The sequence below is a fragment of the Ooceraea biroi genome, chromosome 10 (assembly GCF_003672135.1).
Source record: "Ooceraea biroi isolate clonal line C1 chromosome 10, Obir_v5.4, whole genome shotgun sequence".
Classification (NCBI taxonomy): Eukaryota; Metazoa; Arthropoda; class Insecta; order Hymenoptera; family Formicidae; genus Ooceraea; species Ooceraea biroi.
The window spans coordinates 4,746,166-4,769,848 of record NC_039515.1 but is presented as its reverse complement, the minus strand read 5'-3'; the positions used below and the strand labels follow the sequence as shown (position 1 = coordinate 4,769,848).

Genomic DNA, 23,683 nt, shown 5'->3' with positions numbered 1-23,683 from the left:
TGTGGAGAGGGTGGTGGCGAAGAGGAGATGGAGGTGATAAAGGGGGTACATTGGAGAAGGAGGAGGACGTGACAATATGTACAGTGGACGAAAGAAGGAGAGGGTAGATGGAGCGATAGAGGGGCAGAGAGTTGGACAGGTAGAAGAGCGAGAAAAAGAGAGGCAGAGAGAGGGGGAGGGAGCGAGAGAGAGGGATAGAGAAAAAAGGGACGAGAAGGGGGCACCGGCTCGGTCGGCTCTCTTGGAGTAAAGCGAAGCCAACAAACCCACGTCAGTTCGAAGCCGGAGGGACGCCCGCCATCCTCGTGCGTTCCCCGTGACGTATCCTCCTTCCTTCCTTTTTCTTCTCCCACGTGAACAACGTGAACGTCCAGAGACCATTCCCGATCACGGAAAAGACGCGATAATTGGTACATAGCTCTCGCGGTGCATCGCGAGAATCGCGTAGACGACTCTTCCCTGCCGCATCCTCCTCCGCGTGAGCGAGTGCTGGCGCCGCGTGTCGCTGATGGAAATTCCGCGGGAGTTCGATCAGCTATTCGTCACTCGAGGGTGAGCGCTCGTCACCATCGGGGTTGAGCGTTTCGACGGGGCGTGTGAGCCGCGAGCAGTCAAGGCGGTTAACGGAGTCGGGAATATCCGTCCGCCGGCGCGGCGGGCCAAAACCGGTACGAGCGTTCTCCATGCGATATAGTGCGCGCCTCCGCGCCGCCGCCGCCGCCGCTACCACCTCCTCCACCGTTCCTCCTTCGTCGCGTACAGCCTTCGGAAGGTGCATACACCTCCTCCGTTGAGCTGCCGGTGGCCGTTGCAGCGCGCACGACGTCGTCGTCCGTGCATCCGTGCCCGAGCGTCCGTCGCGTGATCGTGTATACGTGTGCGTGCGCGCGGGTGTACCTGTGTCGGTGCATGTGTGTGTTTGTGTATGCGTGCGTACCTGTGTGGCCCCAGTGTACGCGTGTACAGGTGGAATGTGCGGCCGTGCGCACGGCACACAGATGCACCCTGACGCGTACAGTCGGCGAGAGTCGGAATAAAGTTGAGCCGCGCAAGGTGTACAGTAATCCTCGAAAAAAGATCCTGTAACGAACAGGAAAGAGGAAGGAAAAGTCTCTGGGAGATATTGCATTTGTGAGAGAAATTGTTACAAATAACAGTTGATGCATGAAGATTCGCGGTGAACGGAAACTCGAAGAATCGATCGGAGATCGACGGAGATTCAATGAGCATCGTAGAAAGGCGGTGACGGGGAAGGACGAAGAGATTCGCGTGAACGGAGGATCCGGTGCGGTAACGTGGATGAGAATCATGCGCCTCCATTGTCGGGATGTTTAAGCATCGAGAGCAGAAAAAGGCGGAGAGGCGACGGGAGAAGAACGAGAAAGAGGGAGCCGGAATAAACCGTGAAGAGGAGGGCGCAAATATTTAATGACGTTGCGATCGGCGCGGTACGAGGCAACGGGGTGTGGTAAGAGGAAGCAGAAGATCGTGTGCGGAATGTAGAAGCGTCTTGTGAAGGCCGTGGCAAGATTAGATCATTCGTGAGACCACGAGCTGATACGGAGGCCAAAGAGAAAGACGCCTCCAGAAAATATACCGAGAAAGATATTAAATAAAAAAAGGATACTAGAGAGGTCCTAGAGAATTATCGGTAAAAATCCGAACAAATCATTGAGGTATACGGAATGTAAGGAGGAATTGGGGAAAGCGGATTGGTTCGAGAGACGCAGAAGAGAAGAGACAGGTCCAAACGGATTGGGAGGAAGGGACACTGTTCGAACTGCGAGAGTCGTAAGAAAAGATCGACAGGTAGAAGAATCGAACAAACGGAAGAAGATCTTGCAGCTGCATTGAGATTCTGCGGCTGTTCGCAGCTTCGTCATAAATCGTGCGAGCGTCCATGAGGTTTGAACGAAGGACGAGTCGTTGAGAGGGCCACGCCATGAGAATCCTCAAAACGCTACACTGGTAGGTGAAAAACGCGCTTGTGCATCCCGGTGCATATCCGTGTGTGATAATTCGCGGACGTGGCGGACGTGCGAGTCGTCCGCACGCGGACGAGTGTCTCCGCGATTGCGAGAAATAAACGCGGCCACGGACATTTGCATGTCGAAGTGGACAAAGAGTGTGCGTCAGGCGCGAGACAGAGATAGTGCAGAGTGTACGAGAGAACAGAGACGGATCATTTAGCACCTGAGCTTTTTCCGAAAATATCCCATTTCTCTCCCTCCCTCTCTCTCTTGCTCTTGTCCATAGTTTAGGTGGCAGGTATTTTTTTTGTTTTCCCTTGTTATACACCGCAAAAGAACGCTAAAATAGTCCTGGTCACGTTTACGGCGTAAAAAACGAGATAAAACGAAAAACAGCTTCTACTACCCGAGTCTTTTCACTCCGAAACTTACGTCATCACTGAATTTTTTACGAGCACGGAAAATATTGTTTTAATTTTGATATTTCGTGATATATAAGGGGATGGATGGTTCGCATCTGAAAACAATCAAGAAAACTTCTTTGGTGGATGTTTTATGTGCCTGATATAGATACATTGGCAGAAATTCGCGAAAATTGAAAATAAAAATTCAAAATTAAGAACAGCGAATGACAAACTAACAAAATACTTGAATATTACTCGATTTGAACATGTAATTTTGTCAAACTATTACTATTATAATTTAATCATTAATTTTCTCCACAAGTTTACGTTCCATTATTTCAAACAGTGCTCGTACGTAACTGAAAACATTTTCACATACACAGGCTTGGAATGTTATGGGCTTCAAATGTTGATATTTGCTGTTTACAATTAGTACAAGGACACATTGTGTATTATTTGCCATCACTCACGCCAATAATCGCGAATTAATCGCAGCGCGGAACATAGGCGCAATCGCGAAAACGATAGCATATTTGGCGACTACTATTAATTTCGCGAGAGTCATTCCCGCGCCTGCTGGCATCATGATCACCATTCTTACCAAACGCTAAGCAGCCAAGTATGCCCCATACGAAATTACACAACGCGCAACATTTAATTACCTGCGAAGAAACATGCGTCCGTATGTCTGAAATTACATGTTAATGCCAAGCTGTCCTCGCGACGTGCGTTTAATTTCGTAATGACGTAAAAATTTCTTCTTTTATTCTCTCTTCCTCTCTCTGCCTCTCTCATCTCGGAAAGACGGGCGATATTATACCGCTTAGTGCGAAATACAAATTTGCGTTTTACAGCACTTAATTTAAGGCACCCCGTTCGAGATTAAGGGTCGGGCTTCAAACATATTCCGTAGGGAGTCTGACGCGGTGTAGGCATTTATGTATAACGTATATTAATCTCCTGTGAAACATAGTCGCTTGATCACTTAATAGTGGTCTGCTTGTTGTCAAGTGGCACTTATTGTCTCGCACTTGGAAGAACTCGGTAATAATTGTGCGTTATTACCATAGTTAAAAGACAAATATAAGAGAGATCAGAGACTGTCTATCGCCAGCCGATAGTCTGCCGATTTGCTATATTGTCTCTAAATAGTAAATAAAATGGCGCGGAAACAATTTGCTCGATTTTGAAAGCATATTGCTCGATTTAAAGATTATCGAAGAATAGAAAGTTATTTGAGAGAGATGGAAATATAATATCCTTGAATTGTTTCTCCTAAATACAACTATGTATTTATGACAGTTGTTTTCAAGGTCAGTCAAGGCAGTCAAGGTCTGCAGAAACTGACAGCTTATTTTTCAAATGGCAATATCTTACGTTTACCTACTTTTTTATTTACATTTACCTAAATCTTCAAACTTGGAAACAAATGATAGTACAGTCGATATAATAATAAGGATTTATTGCACGGTGCACAAATACTAATAACTATTATAGATGCAAAGATACCAATAATAAAGATAACGACTAATCCTCAAATAAAAATAGGCAGGATGTCGGAAATATTCAAAAGTGTTTCATTCTACTCGTACGTAAACTGCAATACTTCCCGATAAATCCCGAGATTAGCCACATAAAGTAAAATATCCGTAAATTTTCTGAAATCACGCTAGGGAATCGGTGCTGTCCATGCTCGGTTCTGGGAACATTAAACATGAATTCTCACGTAGAATTCGAAACAAGAGGAGGTCACGTGTTTCCGCTCCTGACTGCAGCCCCGTGTACCTGCCCGCCCGCATCCATGACTAGGGACGAGTATATTGAATCGCACGTATTATAAAGCCAATAGCCTGCAACCTAACGCAGAATGACATGGCATCGCAGGTTATTCACGAAACTACCTTTCTCGATTTTTTTGTACACAGAATCTATAGAACTTCAATTCAATTGGAAGAAAAATTCGTACATCTAAAAAGAACCGATATTTTGATCAGGATATTCGAGAGGAACCGAAAATAAATGATTTTATTTCCACTATTACATAAAAGAGCCGTTCTGCGACTCGAAAATTCTGTTATCGTAGTGCATCTTGCTCCAGGTTTCCACGCGACGCAAAAGGTTTACGTGAACATTCGTCGACAATACGGGATACGCATTCATCCCGGCGTAACTCGCTCGTTATGTAATCGATCGCGGATTTCGCACGCGATTACGCGAATAATTGTTCGGGCCTTGAGCTCGGCTGGGTCTTTCGTTAAATACGGGTAGTTACGTGCGCCGTAATTTAGCAACTTGGTTTCCGCACCGCCGGGGTAAACGGCGGTATGCCGCTCAACGAGCCGATCCCACATCGCTCGTAATTATCGATGAACGTTGCTACAAAAATAAATTGGATCCATTGAGCGTAGAAATCAATGTCCCCAGTTCCCCGCAAGCTTTTTACATAAAAGTCGTGATGCTTAATTATCGGCTCCAGTGTGCTTCACGGTCGTGCACAATCAATCCAAAAAGCGACGAGTATACTCGACATACCGAAATCGTTATTCATTACACGTATTGCGCAAATGCTGTTCACGCGAGATCACATTCCGGGAAGTCACCATAACATGATACATGACGACTATAATATGCTGCGGCCACTTCGATTTGTAATGGCCATTTAATTCCGTGCGTTTCCGCAAATTTGAATGATTTCCCTGCACAATTGCGTGGCGCACACGATGCTGCGCGCCGTTAACAGCTCGAGTAAATAGCAGCTTTGCTGAGCACGGCTGCAGGTTGCATCGGTGAGAAAACGATGGTGCGATAAAAATATCGGCATGAATGGAGAAATGAATTGAGAAAGCACGAGTGACCTTTCGCGGGAGTCACGACCTGGCATAGGGACGCGATCCTGATGCCATCATTATTAGACCTACATTCCTTATGCAAGTCGTTTCATCACTGCACTTTCACCCGTGTACTCTGCATGCCACGAATTTTTCGGCTCACCTAGCGTGGATCGGTAGCATCGTCGTGATAAAAGTTGTCTCGTGGAAAACGTCACGTTCCCGGCGCAATTAAACCCCCGTGCAGTTTTATAGGGAACGAAATAAAAAGCAGCGGAAATTCCGCGCTAGGTGGAAAACATATTTCCGCGAGACATTGAGAGCAAAACGAGTCTCGAATGCTTGTTCCGCAAAACCTGGCGCGGATCCGAGGAAACTTTTCAATCAAATCTTCCTCTCGAGAATTCCCTGTTTTCCAACGGAAAGTTTCAAACGCGTCGCATCTCTCAAAGCTTTAATTACCTGCGTGAAAATATGCGGATGCATATTATTATATTTTCGATTGCTCCATAGATACTGTCGGCTTAATCGACGCTGCGATAGCTTTTAATGACTTAATTTAGCTTTTAGTTGGCTCGCGGATAAAAGCCTGCGCACACATGATGCCAGATTGCTATCGTTATCATCGATTTACCTTTATAGCTGATCATCACGGATCGCTATGGATCCTCGCATAACATTTTCATTCCTTTGATCCCTTCGTTCCGCACGGTACGTTGTACGAGCATATTTCTCATCGCACACCGAGCTACGCGACAATGATTCTTCATTGTTCATTGTCACTCCTGCGAATACCAGACAGAACTTTTCTCTTGTCTGAGCTATCGACCGTCAGGCCGAAAGAATGTGCTTAATCTGACTCAAAGGAATTCACCATCGTTGAAAAACTTCTCGGAGCCTGCACTGGAAATCGGTATGATCTCACTGTGTTCGCTTTCCTGGAAATTTCTTATTCTTATGCCAAGCCTCCCTGGGTCCTCCCTTTAACGGCGATTCTACTTGAAAACCACGAAAGAATGGCGGCAGTTTTACGCAGCCGGTACTCGCGCTGACCTGATCGCGCTTTCTTACGTTACGGAGTCCACGTGGAACGGATGCACGCGGCGCGATCTACGTTCGCGCATTAGCGATCGACTATTCGAAAGTACGAACCGCGTGCTTCTTACGTGGAGGGGAAGGAAAAATGCGGCCTTTCCTAGCGAAATCCGCACAAACGTCGCAGAAATTAGGTCTCGCGTTCACTGCCTTTTCATTAAGATGTTTAATCTGCGCCATAAATACGTCGGAAGATGTCACGGACAGGAAGTATACAGGGTGTCCCGGGTTTTAACCGACAAACTGCGGGAGCATATTCTGCTAGTGGAAATAAGAAAAAATTCTTATATCGAGTTTGCTTAGAAATGCTTTATTACAAAGTTATAAACCAATATTCAAAAGAAATATGAGATAAGTAACAACGGATTTTTTCACAAAAATAAAAATTATCTACGCAATGATTTAGTGACGCATTTCAAAATGTCCTTGCACATCGATACAAGCTAGACATCGACGTAGTACAGAATTTGTTACAGTACGACATTCCTAAAAATTTTGTTGCATCTCAGTAACTGAATTAGTAATTCGTTGCTTTAAATCTATCTGGTACTCTCCTGTTAGGAAATCTACGTTGATACTCTCGTACGGCAGCTCGTGCATTTCCGTCACAGAATCCGTACACGAAATGAATATCAGTGTATTCCTCATTTGAAAACACTTTTGACATTCTGATAGTAATTGCTAGTTGACACGACGATTGAAATCTAACAGCTACTGTTGTGAAAGTAACAATCATACTGAATCGTTTCAACATAGTGAACATGAATACATGTGAATACACATAACATAAACATCTTCGACCTTCCAAATTCTACGCTATGTTCCGTTGTTACTTATCTCATATTCCTTTTCAATATTGGTTTATAACTTTGTAATAAAGCATTTCTAAGCAAACTCGATATAAGAATTTTTTCTTATTTCCACTAGTAGAATATGCTCCCGCAGTTTGTCGGTTAAAACCCAGGACACCCTGTATAAAATACATACAATTTCTCTTAGAAAGAGAGAGAGCGCGCGGCGAGATATAACAGAGAAATTCCTTAAATAGTAGAGAATTATGCAATGGAGAATGTATTTCTTTTATCGTCTTTTATGGTCTCAAGAATTTGGAAGATCTCGTTAAACACATCCTGCAAAGCGCGACCAAAAACACACGCCGTTTACGTTAAGCGTGCATTAAGCGCATTGAATCGCGATACCGTATTTTCTGTCGCCTTTGTTCGCGATTTCTATTGTCTCCTTCTTTATCGTACGCCCTATGAATCTATGCACGTATTTGCGTAAGGACCGACGAGTAATGGCGTTCCTGTGTTGAATGCCGGCATGCCCGGTGTAACCAGATCCACGAAAAGGCCTGCTCTTGTATAGGTGCGGACGGTCTTTGTCGTGCAAATCTAATTTCCGATACCTTGCGTTCTCACAATGTACCAGCGAATCGTAGATCGCGCGCGAATGCGAAAATTATTGCACTGAATGAATGATAGGTCAGACTGGAAAACGTGCTGTTCTGTCCATGTATTTGTAGTTGCCTTTTCCGCAGAATATTTTCGGATTACATTCTTCTTCGCAACATTTTAATATTTAACGTCAAATATGACTGTCAGGCAATGCAGAATATTATGGCGCATAAATATTTATTTAAAATAATCACGTGTTTGCGCTGATCGGGTATACGTATATGTCATCGCAGATATATAATATTTTACTCGTCTATCGGCGATTTATTGGAGAGACATATGCATGGCATTCTATATTTTCTATGCTGAAAAAATTTTGTTGTTTCTACATATTGATTACATGATGAACGTGTTCTTAATCGATAGACAATTTTTAAATTGATAGACCGGAGCGATTGAAATTTAGCTCTGGCAAATTTAATTTCAACGTTCGCATGCTGATTTGATTTGTAGTTGATTGATTAATGATACAGCGCGAACAGTTTTATAAATATTAACGGCTTTTGTTATACCGACCGAACTTGTAATGAATTTTCACGAATCAATCATCAAATGTATCACGTTAACGATATTACTGTTGCACGCTGTAAGCTGTTTTGCTGAGCTAATTGAAATTTGCATCCAAGATACGATGATTTCATTAATCCCGCGCATGATATGGTAGCACATTGTGATAGATTTCTCGAATTTGCATAAAAATAGATCTATTTTAGCAGGTATTGGACGCGAGAAAAATTACAGCACATGAGGTTTCGCGATTGCGAGTTATGTGAGATTTATTGAGGATTTTTATGCAGCTCGTGAGCTACTTTTGTCAGGGGCAACTTTATAACGGACAAGAAGTACCGCGATCTTTCCCGGGCGTGATAAAGCGGTGACTGACAGCGTGTAATACATATATTTTAGGTTTATCGAAAGTTGCTTTCCGGTCTGCAGCCGCGTGCATATTCCAGAGACGTTTCACACGATCGAACGAGCAGGAGATTCTACATTCGTTTGAAACATCATATAACATGTGCTATCGAGAGTCATGTGATATACGACGGCTGAATTTATTTCCGCATGAACACCGTCACGTTCCTCGAAATCTAAAAATATGAAAGGTACGAATTTTCGAGATATTGTTGAGATAGTTTCTCCTTCAGCGACAAATAGAGTGTGCATCTTTTACAATTTCTACATTTTATTAAAAGTTCAATTCTGTCCTTGAAGGAATATCGAAATTAGAAATCCAGTTTAACATTTATTTATTTATGCCACTGTTGTTGACTTGAAAAGAACTTTTACGATGATTATACGATATTATCATGCATTGCTATTATTTTTAATAAAGTAGTAGCCAGCGATTATTAATCGTTATCACATGGACGGGTTATTTCAGCGTTCCTCGTTAATCGACTTACTTCTTATCGTGTTATCCTTTTTAATGATATCTTTGTCGTGAGTACTTCGCAGTCAGCATTGAATTAGTTTGCGCCTCAAAGCCGTCTAATTATTCACAGATGCATGTCATAACGTACCGCTTCGTGCTCGTAACAGCCGGCAATTTACCTCACCCAGTTGCGTGTGAGAAATATGTGCCAATAGCTAGTTATCCTTCATTTAATCTCCTTCTTTCAATAATACAGTTACTCGTCCGTTTGGCATTTTATCAGATACATTTACCAGACTTTATACTTTCTATTTACTTAAAACGCCTTATGTATTATTAAAACGTATTATCAATGATTAAAAAATGTGTCGTTGCGTTAAAAAAATGTATTATTTTATACAATATAAAGTTTATTATACAATATAATGAAACAATAAAAATTAAACAATTATAATGCAGTAGTAACAGTATAGGATTTCTTTCGTTTCAGGTCCCGAAGGCGTAGCGGTAGTGGCGTGACGGACATACACTCTCAGCAACAACAACAGCAATTGCAGCTGCAAGAGAACAACAACAGCTCGCGCGACGCGAAGAAGCCGCAAGAGGGACTGGGGCCCGATGAGATGTGGGCTCCTGGAGCCCTGGGCCATCATCGGGAGCTACCTGTTGATGTGCCCGATACACTCCTACAGAAGGCCTATCCCAACAAGGTAAAGAATCGCTCTTCCGATTATAGGAACGGGCTACAGCATCGTCCCCGTAGCGCTAGCGACCTCGACCTCTCCCTAAACCTTAAAAACGAGACCTTTAAGACGCGCATCATCGCGGACGGACATCGTGCTAACAGACTTGTATCGGACGACCGCGCTCACGACGTCACCGACGATGCCGAGATGATCAACGTTCGCAACGGTCTTCAGCCGTCAATGCTGAAAATCGAGCTTAAGATCGAGGACGAGGAGGAGAAGGTGAGAAACGCCAAGAAGGATCTCAGCCTTGACAAGTATCACGGTAGCCCGATCGCGACTGGCTCACCGGAGCTGAAGAGCGCTTTGAAGGCCCTCGAGGAGAACGAGAACGTCGACGAGAACACGGGCGGGCAGAAGGAGTCTAGTGTAGACGTCGAAGACGACTATCCCTTCGCCAAGGAGGATTATCCTACGATGCTGAAGACCTGCAGCGACGATTCGGCGAGCCCGAGAAGCTCGTCGGGTAGATCGGACAGTACCGCGCCTCTCAACACCAGCCTGATGCACGGTAAGAGCCACAAGAGTTCTCCGACTTACGATGTTCGGAGAATAGATCTTGGCTCTCCGTGCAGGTCAGTGGTGCCCGATATCAAAGTAGCCCCGCTCTTCGGTCGTACTCGCGACACGACGTCCTTTGACAATCCGTCTTACGGACTAACGGATCTGCAAGATTTTCAGGGGCTACTGATGCGATCCGACGAGGTCACGGATCTGACGAGGCTGATCGACGAACAATGCTCGCGGATCCCGAAGGATCAGGATAAAGGCTCGCCAGTCCGCGCGAAGGTGGACCGGTTGGAGACGCCGCAGACAGAGCCGCAGATCAAATCCGGTAAAAACACAAAACGCCGTCCATACGATGAACGCGCCAAACTGAAGGCGAAGACGCGCAGCCTCGATATCGAGGAACTAATTCGGGCGAGCTCGACCGATGATCTACTCGGCATCGAGCTGAGCAACCTCTCTTCCTCGTCCTCCTCGTCTCGACAACGGCCGAAGAAGAAGCGACACCAGCAGATCTCCAGCGGCTATTCCACGTTGAGAAGCGAAGCCTCTGGCGATCTTGAGCACAGCTCGGACCGCAGCTTCCTCGTGGTGGGGGGCAAGCCTTACCGCGAGGTCGCGGTCGATTGTCCGCCGGATTTTGTGCCGATCACCAAGTGCCACCCAGTATACCCGCCGCCCAATAAGACTCCCGGCAACAGCAAGCACAACACCCTCGAGCCGAGACGCGATCGCGAGAGCGTCGCCAGCGAGGGGAGTGTGTGCACCGCGACGACTACCACGAGCACGACAACGAGCACGCACGTAGCTTCTCCCCGCCTCTCCCCGAATGATAATAGCTTCACGATGCTGTCTAGTGGCGATGGTAGCGCTAAAGAGACCGTGGTCGCGCGCACGGTAGACCGTAAGCACGACGCCAAGAAGGTAAGGTCCAGAGTCAAGAGCCTGATGCTCGACAGCTTGCACTCTATCATGCACCACGAGCACCGCAAACCGCTTCGCGCTTCCAGCACGCATTGCCTTAACGCACCAGCGCACTCTTGCTCTAATGAACCCGTTCTGCTGTCGTACAACATGAACCTCGGTGAGCTCAACGAGCCCCCGAGGGCTTGTTCCATTGCCTCGAGTTCGAGCTCGAGTAATCCAGACGGTGAGAAACCCTTCTACGAGAACCCCCGTTTCTCCGCGTCTCGCGAGGACGTCGATCGTAACGTGCCCTCGCATCGAGAATCACTGACGCATGTCAGATCGTTCAATTTCACTTTTGGGGAGAAGATCCCTAAACATCGGTACGAAACTTTTCTCGTGGAAGGTGACGAAAATAAGGGAGTTTTCTCCACTTTTATGAGAAACGCGACTGCTGATTCCACGCGCGCTAGTGTCCTCTCTTCTTCCGAAGACAAGACTGTCAGCTCTTTGAGAGGTTTTCTCAGTTTTCGAGGGGAGACCGGAGCATCCGGTAAGGTTGGTTCCTTCAATTGTCCATTTTAATATAATAGGATTGGACGGCGAAAGGTTGACCTGACGCCTAATCATACAATGATTCTGTCAGTATAATGCACACATTCGTGCAATTTAATAGCCGCGTTAGTGCATTTCTTGCGAGCGAATACGCCGAGACACACTGTGTGAGCACAGTCTCCTAAAGAGATTATCTCTGTTGCTCGAAAACGCGGGTAAGCTCCCTTTGCAACCGTTCCTCATTCAAAACAGGAGAATCAGAATCGTTGAACTTGTTGAAAAAAATCAAACTGTTCTCCGCGAAACAGCCAGCTTGTGTGTCATTTATCCAACGACACGTCGTTTGATTCTAACGATCTCTATTTACGGAAAAGATAGCACGTCATGATATCTCCGAGCGATCATCTAAAGTTTCAGAAAGTCTCATTTTTCAAACCAGCGACAAGATTAATGGGAACGATAAGGCAGACTCCGAGGCGGTTCCGGTATTACTGTTAAACGCGTATAAAACAAACTAATATTATTAATACAACGTGCCTTTTCTCTTCTGCGAAAATACCGAAATTACGCGCAATAACGATTCAGGAAGAAATATAAAATGCAACTAGACTTTTTGCACTTTTCAAACGGATTTCAACAGTTTCTCGTTTTCCATCGAATTCTTTGAACGGCAGCTTAGTACTTAAAACTTTTAATCTAATACTTTTCTCGATAGACGATCTATCTCTAACTATTCACTTAAAAATCGACTTTGACTTTTCTTTGACGTATCTTTGAAGCCTATGCGGAAGAGCTATATTCTGAGTAATACGATTTCTGTATTCTAGTGCTGTTTCGGACAGAATTTCCTGCTAGCATGTAGCGGGTTTCGCCTCACTGTAGGACGTAGTTACTAGAAACTATATATCTATAGCTTGTGTCACACTATTCGCTCGCGAGAAACACGTATCTGTCATTGTGTGCAGTTGTGGTGGTTAAATTGCAGGACCATTAAGCGTTGGTCGATTCTTTAGCCGTCACAATTCTATTAAATTAGATTTAAATGTTCTATAATATCTTAATGTGTGTAAAAATCTCTTGGTTAAATGAAATTTATTATGTTATCGTAAAAGTCGAAGAAAGACGAAAACGATCGTTTGGTGACTCATAAAGATATTAAATAAAGCATGCGTAGGGGAATATAGGACATTTAAATACGGAGCTGTTAATAGCATGGTAAGATTAACACGAGCCAACAGGCTTTACAAAGTAAAATGCCTATTAATTTAATAATGAAAAAGATATTTAATAATAAATAATGAAAACAATATTTAAATTAAATACGTGTTATCGATTATATTTCGATGTAGCAAGCAAAAGAAGTTAATGAATTTATAATTACCTTTTATTGGGAATTCTAATGGCACGGTGATATCAGCCTTATAAAGTTAATTGATTTGATATCGTTGAAAATAAAAGGCGAGATTGGAAATACCATATTCGATCACTGTTGACTCATAAATTCCACGGCATTTTACTTTTGCTTGGTATCTCTGCTTTCGGCGCATTTTCGCTTCTCGCTTCTCTATTGCGTCTGCTCTCTTTCTCTTTCCTCTCATCCTTCTCTTTACTTCCGTGTGCCACATCGAAAACCGCGGCTTTATGAGGTATCTCGACTCGAGTATGAGTAGTCTGAAAGTAATGACAAAGAATGAAACGAAAAAAAGGTGATTAATTTCGCAATGTAGTTTGCTCGACGTCGGGACACAGGACTATTTAATACGAGCTGTTTGGAATGGATTTTTAGGCCGGTCTCAACGGGGTCAAGCCTGCCATCCCACCTCGCGAACAAAAGAGAGCACCTGCCAGACCGCCGAAAGATAATCTTCGCTTGTCCACGCAGAACAATAATGTCGAAACGAGCGATAATGCCAATGCCGAGCCGACACAGCAACAGCTTCATTCCATCAGGAAGTATCAGGTAAGAAACGAGAAAGTATCGACTCGCATTTGCGTCGAGTCACGTAAGCACGCATGATAAGCATTCGAAAAGCGTGCTAGAAAGATTGCACAAATCTCAAGCTCTCCAAATTTCACACGAAATTTCGGAAGAGGACGTGACAGGGCGTAAGTATCACATGAAAGAAAACGAAACTGACGAGCTAGCCAGAAATGTGCTGAATCGAAACGAATTGAAAATTATTATTGTTAAAATTGAAGCCTTTCAAAAAGGAATTTTATTATCGCGACTCGTGGCATGTATAAATTCCTCAGAATTAATAATTTTTTAAACATTTCATTTTCCCTCAACGTAATGAACGTTCTCATAAAGAATGCTTACATGAAAAACAACATTTGCATATTGGGGAACGGTTGACCACGTAATATTGCCCGTCTCGTAAAATGGCATGAAGCTTCTGCTGACAGCGATAAAATGTTCTTTTACTTTGATCGCGAAGAGAGAATTTACGATTTTGTTCTGTGATTGATTGAGATCACCGGCAATGTGACGGAAAAATAGCAACTTTATCGATGTAAATTTAATTTCTGATAAGACATTTAACTGAGGAAGGTAAACATGTCCCATTTGCATTCGATTTGTACTTGCTCGTGCTCTCCGAAATTGCTACTTTCTTTAAAGTTAGATGCCAGACTCACACGTCGTATGGAATTTCATGGAAAGCAGTAACCACGCGAGCATTTCGCATGGGTAAGTAGTGATCACGTTGCGTAACGATGCGAACGCAGTAAATGACAGATCGTAATTTAAGAGGATGGTACAAACTCACTATACAGAGACACACGCACACACGTATCCATGAACGTGTGCGGAAATTGCGAGCCGATGACAATGGTTATTATTGAAGCACCAGTCGCGACACAGTTTCCGAATTTCCTCCAACAGAAGCTGCCACCGACAAAGTTTTGATTGATAAATGAGTCGTGATGAGGGAAAATTAATTAGGCATATCGAAACATCCGTTAACGAGCATACCAAAATGATTACGAAATGGAATTGACGGAAAATGTTTTAATTTTATTTATCTAACGTGTCCATTGCAGTATTGGCTCCTGAAAAGCGTAACGTCTTTTTGGGAGAAGAAACACTTGCTTCGCAGAGGAGGCGTATTCTATGTGAACTTCGACCGTTACATTTAAATCAAAAAGTGTGAAAACCGAAAGAAAGCCGTACCGTCGTCGATTTCGTGCGTGAGCTCTGGAAATGCTCGTAGTTCGAGTGCCACGCTTGAAATTCATACAATCTCGGTATCTGTAAGTGTGAGAAATGCCAGAACCCCTTACGTGACCGGCGTCGCCAGAATGAGTATGTTTATCTTATGGAATCCTCACACCACACACTCCTACCTGGCTTGAGTCAAGTGTGGTCTGGAATGTAAAGAACCCTATGGTATAAGATTACATGCCTGAAATGTAACGTTACGTAGTTCCGATAGGTGCAGACGTATAGGGTGACTCGTAGACCTGGGTTGCATTCAGCTTCGTTCCGTTTTTTGTCCGGCTCTTTTCCTTGACCCCGGTGTCTTGATCTGCCTCAAGCCTCAAGAACAGACACCCTCGCCGGATTTTCAATACAATCGTGCAGTCCTGATACCCCAAAGTACGCCGCAGCAGGTGTCCCAAATACCTTTTCTTAGAGAAATATCTTTTCTTTAATCTTTTTGTCTTTTACGTGCTGATATTTAAACATTTTTTTAATAGAAAATTAATGAGCAATTCTTTCAATCCAGTTTTATTTATCATCATATAACATGAAATGTGACATAACATGTAATACAAAAGACCTGAAGCGAAAATGAAATTCTAATTGCAACGAAGATTGCTGACATATAAAGCAGGAGTAATCAAGGCAATTAAACGTCATTTTTTTCTCGGAAGTCTCGGAAGTCTTAATTATATTTTTACGTGAGTTTATTATACATGTGACATTTTTAACACGCTCTGTGTTAGTCGTCGGTATCGCACGCGACGCGAGGGGGTAAAGCTCAGGTTCCACGAGAAACCTTATGTCCACTGTCGCGGTAAAAAAAACAGGGCTTCGCCGAGATATTTCTATCCTCTTGCATAGTATTATACGGAGCGTACGCAATGTTCGTTATATAAATGAAAATCACACGAGTCGCATCTTCTGCTGGCTATGACGCTCTTTATCGCCAGCCGCGCGCGTCTGGCGTTGTCACGCGCATCGCAATATTGCGACGACAAAATACATCGAGTGACTAACTCTAACTTTATCAGCTGACACCGGTGGGCGTAGATCACGAATCGCAAAATAACATAGCCGATAGCGTGATGAATTCGCGCAACTTGATCGCAAGTGGACAGTGTTGTCGCTGATTCACGAAAGAGATAAAAAAATATTATAAATTGTATTCGTTAACGGTGTAAAATATATTGCATACGTTAGTGCTCGTAAAATTAGATGATAGAATGTTCGAAAAGTTATTATTATACAATCACAACGTTCTGACAACTCTTTCTTACATTTTCAATATTAGTTCTCTTGACAAATAAATACCAGATCTTATCACGATAAAGATCGTTTGAAGTAGAAAATTCTATCATCTATTAAAAATGTTTACTTGTACCCTCAATGACACACATAAGTAGATAATAGAATGCATGATACGATGATGTGTTGGCGGACGCATGGTACAATAATGTGTTAACGGAGTTAGCTGACGCTGGAGACCAAGATCACACTGTTCCTTTGGATATAAGCTGCTTCGGAATAATTGATAAGCAGGTACAGATTCGCGAAGATGTTTGATCGATCTTCGCGGTTTGACGTCAAGGATACCGTATTTTTGTGCGAAGTTTAATCGCTTAGGATGTATTATAAATCCCTCAATTACGTATGTATTTACATGCAGTTGCACATGATAATTACCTCGCAATTTCTTGCGTTAGAATTGTTGGAGGCATTGTTAGAGTTTTTGTAATAATTTCCAATAAGGTAAGAATTTATAAAGGTTACTTTTGTATCAAAGTTCTTTTAAATTTATTGAATGCTACCCATACATAATATGTTTCACATTTATGTTTATATCTTATATTAAAAAATATGAAATATAAGAATATTTCATGTATACATATATCATGTATCCAAGCTACAATACAAAAACATTTTCAATATTCCATATGGCTTTCAGGATATATAATAAAAAAGTCGTATTTGCTACGTGGAAATTTATGAATTCGATAAAATTTCCTGCATTTTGCATAAGCGAATGGGTCGTTTACCGTTTGATGTCGCACTTGCAGGAACAACTACGAAAGCGGAAGGATGAGGAGGAAAGGCAGGAAATACTCAGTCGTTCTCTCCGTGGGTCTAAAAAGCTTCAGGCTTTGGAGAGCCATGCGACGAGTCTCTCTGGCCAGGAAAATCTTGCTTACGCACAGGACGAGGTGACTACCGGCGTCAGTCGGGTCACGCATGCCACTCCTAATGCAGTGCAAGAAGTGGAGCCTCCTAGGCCCCTCAGTAAGCTATCTTTCGCTTCATGACATATTTTCGTGTAGATTTTTCTTGCTTTCCAAAGCAAGAAAAGAAAATTTAATTGAAATTGATATCAGCACAATTTCGTTCTGCTTTGGACAATTTCGTTTTAATTTTTTTTTTCATTTTATATTGCAATTTATTATTCCTTTGTTTCTATTTATTTCGTTCTCCTGCGTGAACGTTTCGGACTTAATTTCTCAAGACGTGCAAGTGTGAAAAAACGCCTTTAAAAATTCAGGATGTTGGATGCTGCAGGAAATAAATTCCTCATCATCTTCTCACTACTCGCTCACGTAGCGTAAATAAACAGCGGGTGTTGCGGCATCAGGGATTCCGCAAGTCTCTAACAAGTATGCCTTTCATTTTTCAGCATACGGTGAGGTCGTTGCTACGTTGGAGAGGCTGCAGCTTCAGCTGCGAAATATTTCAGGTGCTCTTGGTATTTCGGGTTCAGGTGTCGAAGCCGAATTGGAGGCAGTTCGGACGCTATTGGTACAAAATCGATTTGCGTCTGCTTTGGCGACACGTCATGCCTTAAAGAGTCGGCTCAGGGCGAGTAAAATCTCCAAACATCATGCCGATGATGCGTCGAGCTTAGCGCGCGATGTACGTAAAATTTATAATATATAACGTATAACTTCTTTTTGGGCAATTATATATATATATATATTTATTTATTTATTTACTATACAGATATACGATTTTTATTATTTATTTAATATTTTGTAAAGAAATTTTTTGCAGCCTAAAGACAATATTAAGTAGCGCTTTCATCTGCTTTGATTCCATTTTAACGTTCAGGCGGGATATGTTTCAGTGCGTAGATATCCTGGAAAAATGGCAATCGTCGGCGACCGCAACAAGTGTCGGCGGGGCGGAAACAATAGCCGCTGTGGAGGAGTTAACGGGTATTCTGACGAGTTACGACATGGAAGCTTTGCTTCTGGCGCACGACTCCATCGTCTCGTATGTGGATGGTTTACAAAGGAAGCAAAGCTCGTCGTCCTCGCCACCCAGCGGCCCGCCCAGTCCGACGTCCAGCTGGAAGGACTCCCGCGTGGTCGACAACATTAAGATCATCCGAATCGAGAAAACTAATGAACCCCTGGGTGCTACCGTCAGAAACGAAGGAGATGCGGTGATTATAGGTAATTGCTGACTAGTAAATAAATATAAAATATTTCTTTAACGCACATTTTACATCGTCGTTACATTCTATTGTAATCTTGCTGTTATTATTTTTCCAATTAATTATATTTGAAGATTTTCCAATTAATTATATTTCGATCCGCAAAGAATTTATTGCGTGTCTTATCCTTTCTTTATCATTCAATTATATCTCGAGAATAGACATTCAAGTAATCTGCCTTTTAAGGACGTGTCGTGCGCGGTGGTGCAGCGGATAAGTCAGGACTTTTGCATGAGGGCGACGAGGTTCTTGAGGTGAATGGCGTGGAAATGCGCGGCAAGACCGTAAATGAGGTCTGCGACATTCTCGCTGGTATGCAGGGCAGTCTCACGTTCCTGGTACTTCCGGCACCGACAAGTCACAGAAATAATTTAAGGAGAGAAGAGACGCAGGTACAGCGTGCACATACACTGATGCACATATTGATATATTTAGCACATCCTTGTACTAGAAGCGCGTGAATTATGTATGCACTCGGAGTTTCGAACTAGAACAACCAATATCGCGATATTCATGCCGGAGCTAAAAGAGCAAATGTCAAATGAAAAACGTTGTCCTTAAATTGCCAAGACGCCAACAGTGACATTGATTGTTTTACTTTATTGTGAGCATCCTTCTGCAAAGTTAATTTTTGCCTGCAATTTGGCAAAATCGATGCCATTTAAGATGCTCCCATGCACTCATTTTAACTTTAATTTGAGAAAATGTCATACGTAGAAACGCGTGACATTTACTCTTTTATTTCGACGAGATGACATTAACGGGGTACCTCCGGAATTCTAAATTGAGACTAATAAAACGAAACAGCTCTTTCAGTTTTGCTTTATGAGTCTAACGTGATGACAAGATGACAAGTATAATGTGACGTTTATTAATTATAAGCCTCTTATTGTCTGTATCTAGATACACATACGAGCGCATTTCGATTATGATCCGGAGGAGGACCCGTACATACCGTGCAGAGAATTGGGCGTGAGCTTCCAAAAGGGTGACGTACTTCACGTAATTTCCCAAGAAGATCCCAATTGGTGGCAAGCATATCGGGACGACGAAGAGGAAACCCAGCCTCTGGCTGGCCTGATACCCAGCAGAGTATTCCAGCATCAGTGAGTTGAGCCCTGGACCGACTGAGTCAATAATAATAAGGAATTTGATTGCAAATTAAAATATATTTCTTCGTTTTATAACATGTTCTCGTTTTATCTACGCAGACGAGAATCCATGAAGCAAACGATAGCCGGTGACAAGTCGACGGTGCGCGGTTCGAAGAAATCCAGTACGCTGCTGTGCGCAAGAAAGAATCCAAAGAAGAAGAAACGAAACAAGTTCGGCGCGAATTTCAACGACGACGGATATCCTCTGTACGCGACAACTGCCATAGATGGTACGTAAAACGCAAAGCGGTTGGCATTATAGATCGCTCCTAGAGAGATGGTGATCTTCATCGTGATATATTTCGCCTTACAGATTACGACAGCGAGGAAATACTGACGTACGAGGAGGTCGCCTTATACTATCCTCACGCAAATCACAAGAGGCCAATCGTGCTCATCGGACCTCCCAATATCGGACGACACGAACTCAGGCAGAGATTGATGCAGGATAGTGAACGTTTTGCCGCAGCGATTCCTCGTAAGTGTCACAAACAGACACAAGTCTTTCTCTAGACAGCAGCATTTTAAACACGTTATCACTTTTAAATGATCGCATTCCACATTTTCAGACACGAGTCGTCCGAAGAAGGACTCGGAAGTCGACGGCCAGGACTACCATTTTATCTCGCGTGCGCAATTCGAGTCCGATATCCTCTGCCGGAAGTTCGTCGAACATGGCGAATACGAGAAAGCGTACTACGGCACGTCCGTGGAGGCCATTAGGACAGTGGTTAATTCCGGGAAAATCTGTGTCTTAAATCTCCATCCCCAGAGTCTGAAGATCCTGCGAAATTCAGATCTGAAGCCGTATGTCGTGTTTATCGCACCACCAAGTCTCGAAAAATTGAGGCAAAAGAGAATCAAGAATAACGAGAGTTTCAAGGAGGAAGAGCTGAAGGACATAATCGAGAAAGCGCGCGAGATGGAGGACAAGTATGGCCACTTATTCGACATGCTTATCCTGAACAACGATACCGATCGGGCGTTTGACCAGCTCCTCAAGGAGATCAATATAGTCCAGAGGGAACCTCAGTGGGTACCGGCGTCTTGGGTTCAGTAATCAAGTGACCGCTTTAAGGCAAGACATTTCTGTAACGTGTCTCGCAGCACGACGATCGGAGGCCAGTATCGCGGTATCTGTTTGCAAGACAAGTGCTTTCATGCGATTCAAGCCGAGCAGGGCTTCAAGCAAGTCTGACAGGGATTCGGAGGTTCTTCTACAGGTGCCTGTTACATAGTTTTATGTTTCTTACGCGCGCGAAATCTTGAATCTTCCCCGATTACTGCACTGCAGCAAGTACCACCCCGCCTGACAGAGTCTTCCGCGTGAATGTGTTGTCGTACTCTGGTGCCATGAAATGACGAAGGACCATCGAAAGTAATCTTCGGAGAAGAAGACGAGGAGAGAAGAAAGCAAAGATCAGTCACCGAAAACTCTCAACACCAACCGAACTGTTCCTCGACGTAGATTCTTTGCGTTTGGTAGACAAAGCAGAAATGTCAGAAGTGTTTACGTATCGTCCCCACGATGAACATAAACGAGCGAACGTCATTCCCCCGAGGCTCGACTGCATCAATGGTGTTTCGAATTCGAATGACGTGTAATCAAATCTCGCGGACGAGTCACCGGCCGAGCTTAAGTCTAAGTTACGCTTAAATTTCGAATAAGATTGCTGCAGCTTCGCTCACACATTTGTCCGAAAGCGATCCCGACTGAAAGACGTTCGTATGGAATTTCCCCAAGTATTTACGGTTACATTCTCAGACTGACAAACGATTAACTATTATTATAGGTGCGCGACTATTCAAAAGTTATTCGTTCTCGGTGCGCCAGAGCACATCTGCCGAGCGTCTCGCTCCTTCTTACATATTAGCCCTACGTTCTGCGTGAGAAAACGTACCTGACCTGATGTCTCCTAAACGGTGAAAAATTTCTAACTCGGCGGGCACGTGGAAATGTTGCGCGATTTTCTATGATCATGCATGTGCGTACGTGCGCATTTTGATAAATTTTGATAAGTGACACCAGCTTCTCGCTGCAAATTTTTTAAAGGTGAAATCCCGTTCAGTGCGGCAAATGTGCGTGAAATCGTAACGCATACATATTAGCACGTTATATTATGAAAATTCGCGTAGAGCCCATTTTCGTTTGCGTTGTCGCGAATGAGTCACGCGTCGTGTAACGTGCATCGAAACTCCCGCGTACGATCATAGAGAGTCGCGCATCTCTTCACGTGACTTTTGATTAGAAATTTTTGACAATCTACTGTTCTAACCGAGCGAAAACTGTTATCACAAAAAAAAAACAGAAATTCCGAAACGACGATGTTTATATTACCCCACGAGTATAACGATACGCGCAGTGTATCTCTTCGTACGCAAGAGGAGGCGTCTGCGATCTCGACGGAGGCGAAACTCGCTAACGTTCTACCGTTTTCGCCCTAGACGATTTCGTGTTTGTTTAGACAACAGAAACTCGTGTTTCTAACCCGTAGATTCGTCAAACGCAATAGACTTAGATTCGACTGTGGTTCGGTATACAGGCTTTCGGAAATTTCGCATAAAACGAAACGATTGTTTCTCCTGAATGTTTTTTTACAGGAAGCGATCATTATGACGCGATCGATAGGGTAAAAAGGTGTTTATCTGTGTCATTGTGTCTCGCTATCGAATAGAGATCGATACGAAGTAAAAAAAAATGAAATAGTAGGAGATACCGTCGCGATTTTTCGTTGGAAATTACGATCCGGCAAATACGTCGTAGCGAAAGTGCGCGCCGTGTGTCTTGCAGGTATTCTTGCGTTTAGCAATAATTGTGTACTATCGTAACGAGAGTCTTCCGTTTCTCGATGGCGTTAAGACTCTGGTAAACTCGGGCAGAGATATGTCGTTGGTTTGTCTAGAGACTGTGGGCTACTGTATCGTGATTAGTTCAGCCGTACCCTTAGTCGATTCCGAGAGAACAGATAGATACACTAAATTCAATGTGAAACAGTCGTAAAAGTGGACGCGAGATGTAGAGAGAAATGTCTTTGGTGAAACAAAATCATTATCCCCCATTTTTAGGTATTTAAAAATCGATCTTGTAAGCCAAAATCAATGCATGTCGGTTCAATATCGTGCCAAGTATCAGACCGCATGTGGAAAGGACGCAAAACTGAGATGTGCCAAATAATCCTGGATTGCGACAGAATCCAAGAATTTTCAAATGCGCTCAAAAGGCACCTTAGAATTTGTCATTATATTGATTATGTGTAAATAATTGTGCACTTGTATAGAGAAAAAGAAGACGAAGAAAGAAAGCAACGTCGCGAAACATAGTTATTCGAATTATTATTATGTTTTTTGATTACTATTACTCGAATTCATTATTATCGTTATCTCTCGTCGCTATATATATATTCCGTGCTCTTTTGTCGAGTGATCGTGACAGACAGTTGTTGATTGTACGATCCTCTTCTACGTTGCAGCGGAGGCGACGCGTTATCGCGCCTCGATAACCAGAACTCGGATATCTGTGTCAAACCAGCGAATCAAATTTTTGACAACAGTTCCTCACTTGACAAACTTGTACGATGACTAATTACGTCGCGCAGTTACGTATGATCGTTATACATATGATTCTAAATGCCGTGATCATGATTATGTAAACAATAACGGTGAAAGTATGTACATTATTATTCTTATAATTATTGTTATTATTATTATTCATATTATTATTAATTATATTAATTTTATGTGTAAAATAAACTTACAATTTCAAAGAGAAGAAATATATATATATAATGAAGAGAAGAGAAATATATACAAATTGTACATATACACGCACACATGTATTGCGGGAGTCAAAGAATTACCGAATCTCGAATATACGACTCACAGAGAAGTCCTGGTTGTAGATGATAATATATTGTTTCCATTGTTACATTGTCGCCTGCCTGTGTCATTCTCTTCCGTCCAGTGAAGAAAATGTCTGATTATCGAGAACGAATTCACCTTA

At 43.1% G+C, this 23,683-nt stretch overlaps 1 protein-coding gene across 2 annotated transcripts in view; it reads left to right on the top strand.

The window, feature by feature from the left end:
• Window positions 1-23,608, top strand: part of LOC105278467 (MAGUK p55 subfamily member 5) — an 82,702-nt gene extending 59,094 nt beyond the window's left edge. Inside the window, exons 9-18 of one of the 2 annotated variants that reach the window (XM_026973473.1) lie at window positions 9,617-11,303; window positions 13,627-13,800; window positions 17,103-17,322; window positions 17,711-17,946; window positions 18,158-18,488; window positions 18,716-18,921; window positions 19,433-19,635; window positions 19,741-19,913; window positions 19,997-20,161; window positions 20,253-23,608. In XM_026973473.1, coding sequence (XP_026829274.1) covers window positions 9,617-11,303; window positions 13,627-13,800; window positions 17,103-17,322; window positions 17,711-17,946; window positions 18,158-18,488; window positions 18,716-18,921; window positions 19,433-19,635; window positions 19,741-19,913; window positions 19,997-20,161; window positions 20,253-20,743 — 3,886 coding nt within the window. In that variant the 3' untranslated portion in view covers window positions 20,744-23,608. The remainder of the gene's footprint in view (window positions 1-9,616; window positions 11,304-13,626; window positions 13,801-17,102; window positions 17,323-17,710; window positions 17,947-18,157; window positions 18,489-18,715; window positions 18,922-19,432; window positions 19,636-19,740; window positions 19,914-19,996; window positions 20,162-20,252) is intronic. The other variant, XM_026973474.1, reaches the window with a different exon arrangement.
• The last annotated feature ends 75 nt before the right edge of the window (window positions 23,609-23,683 follow it).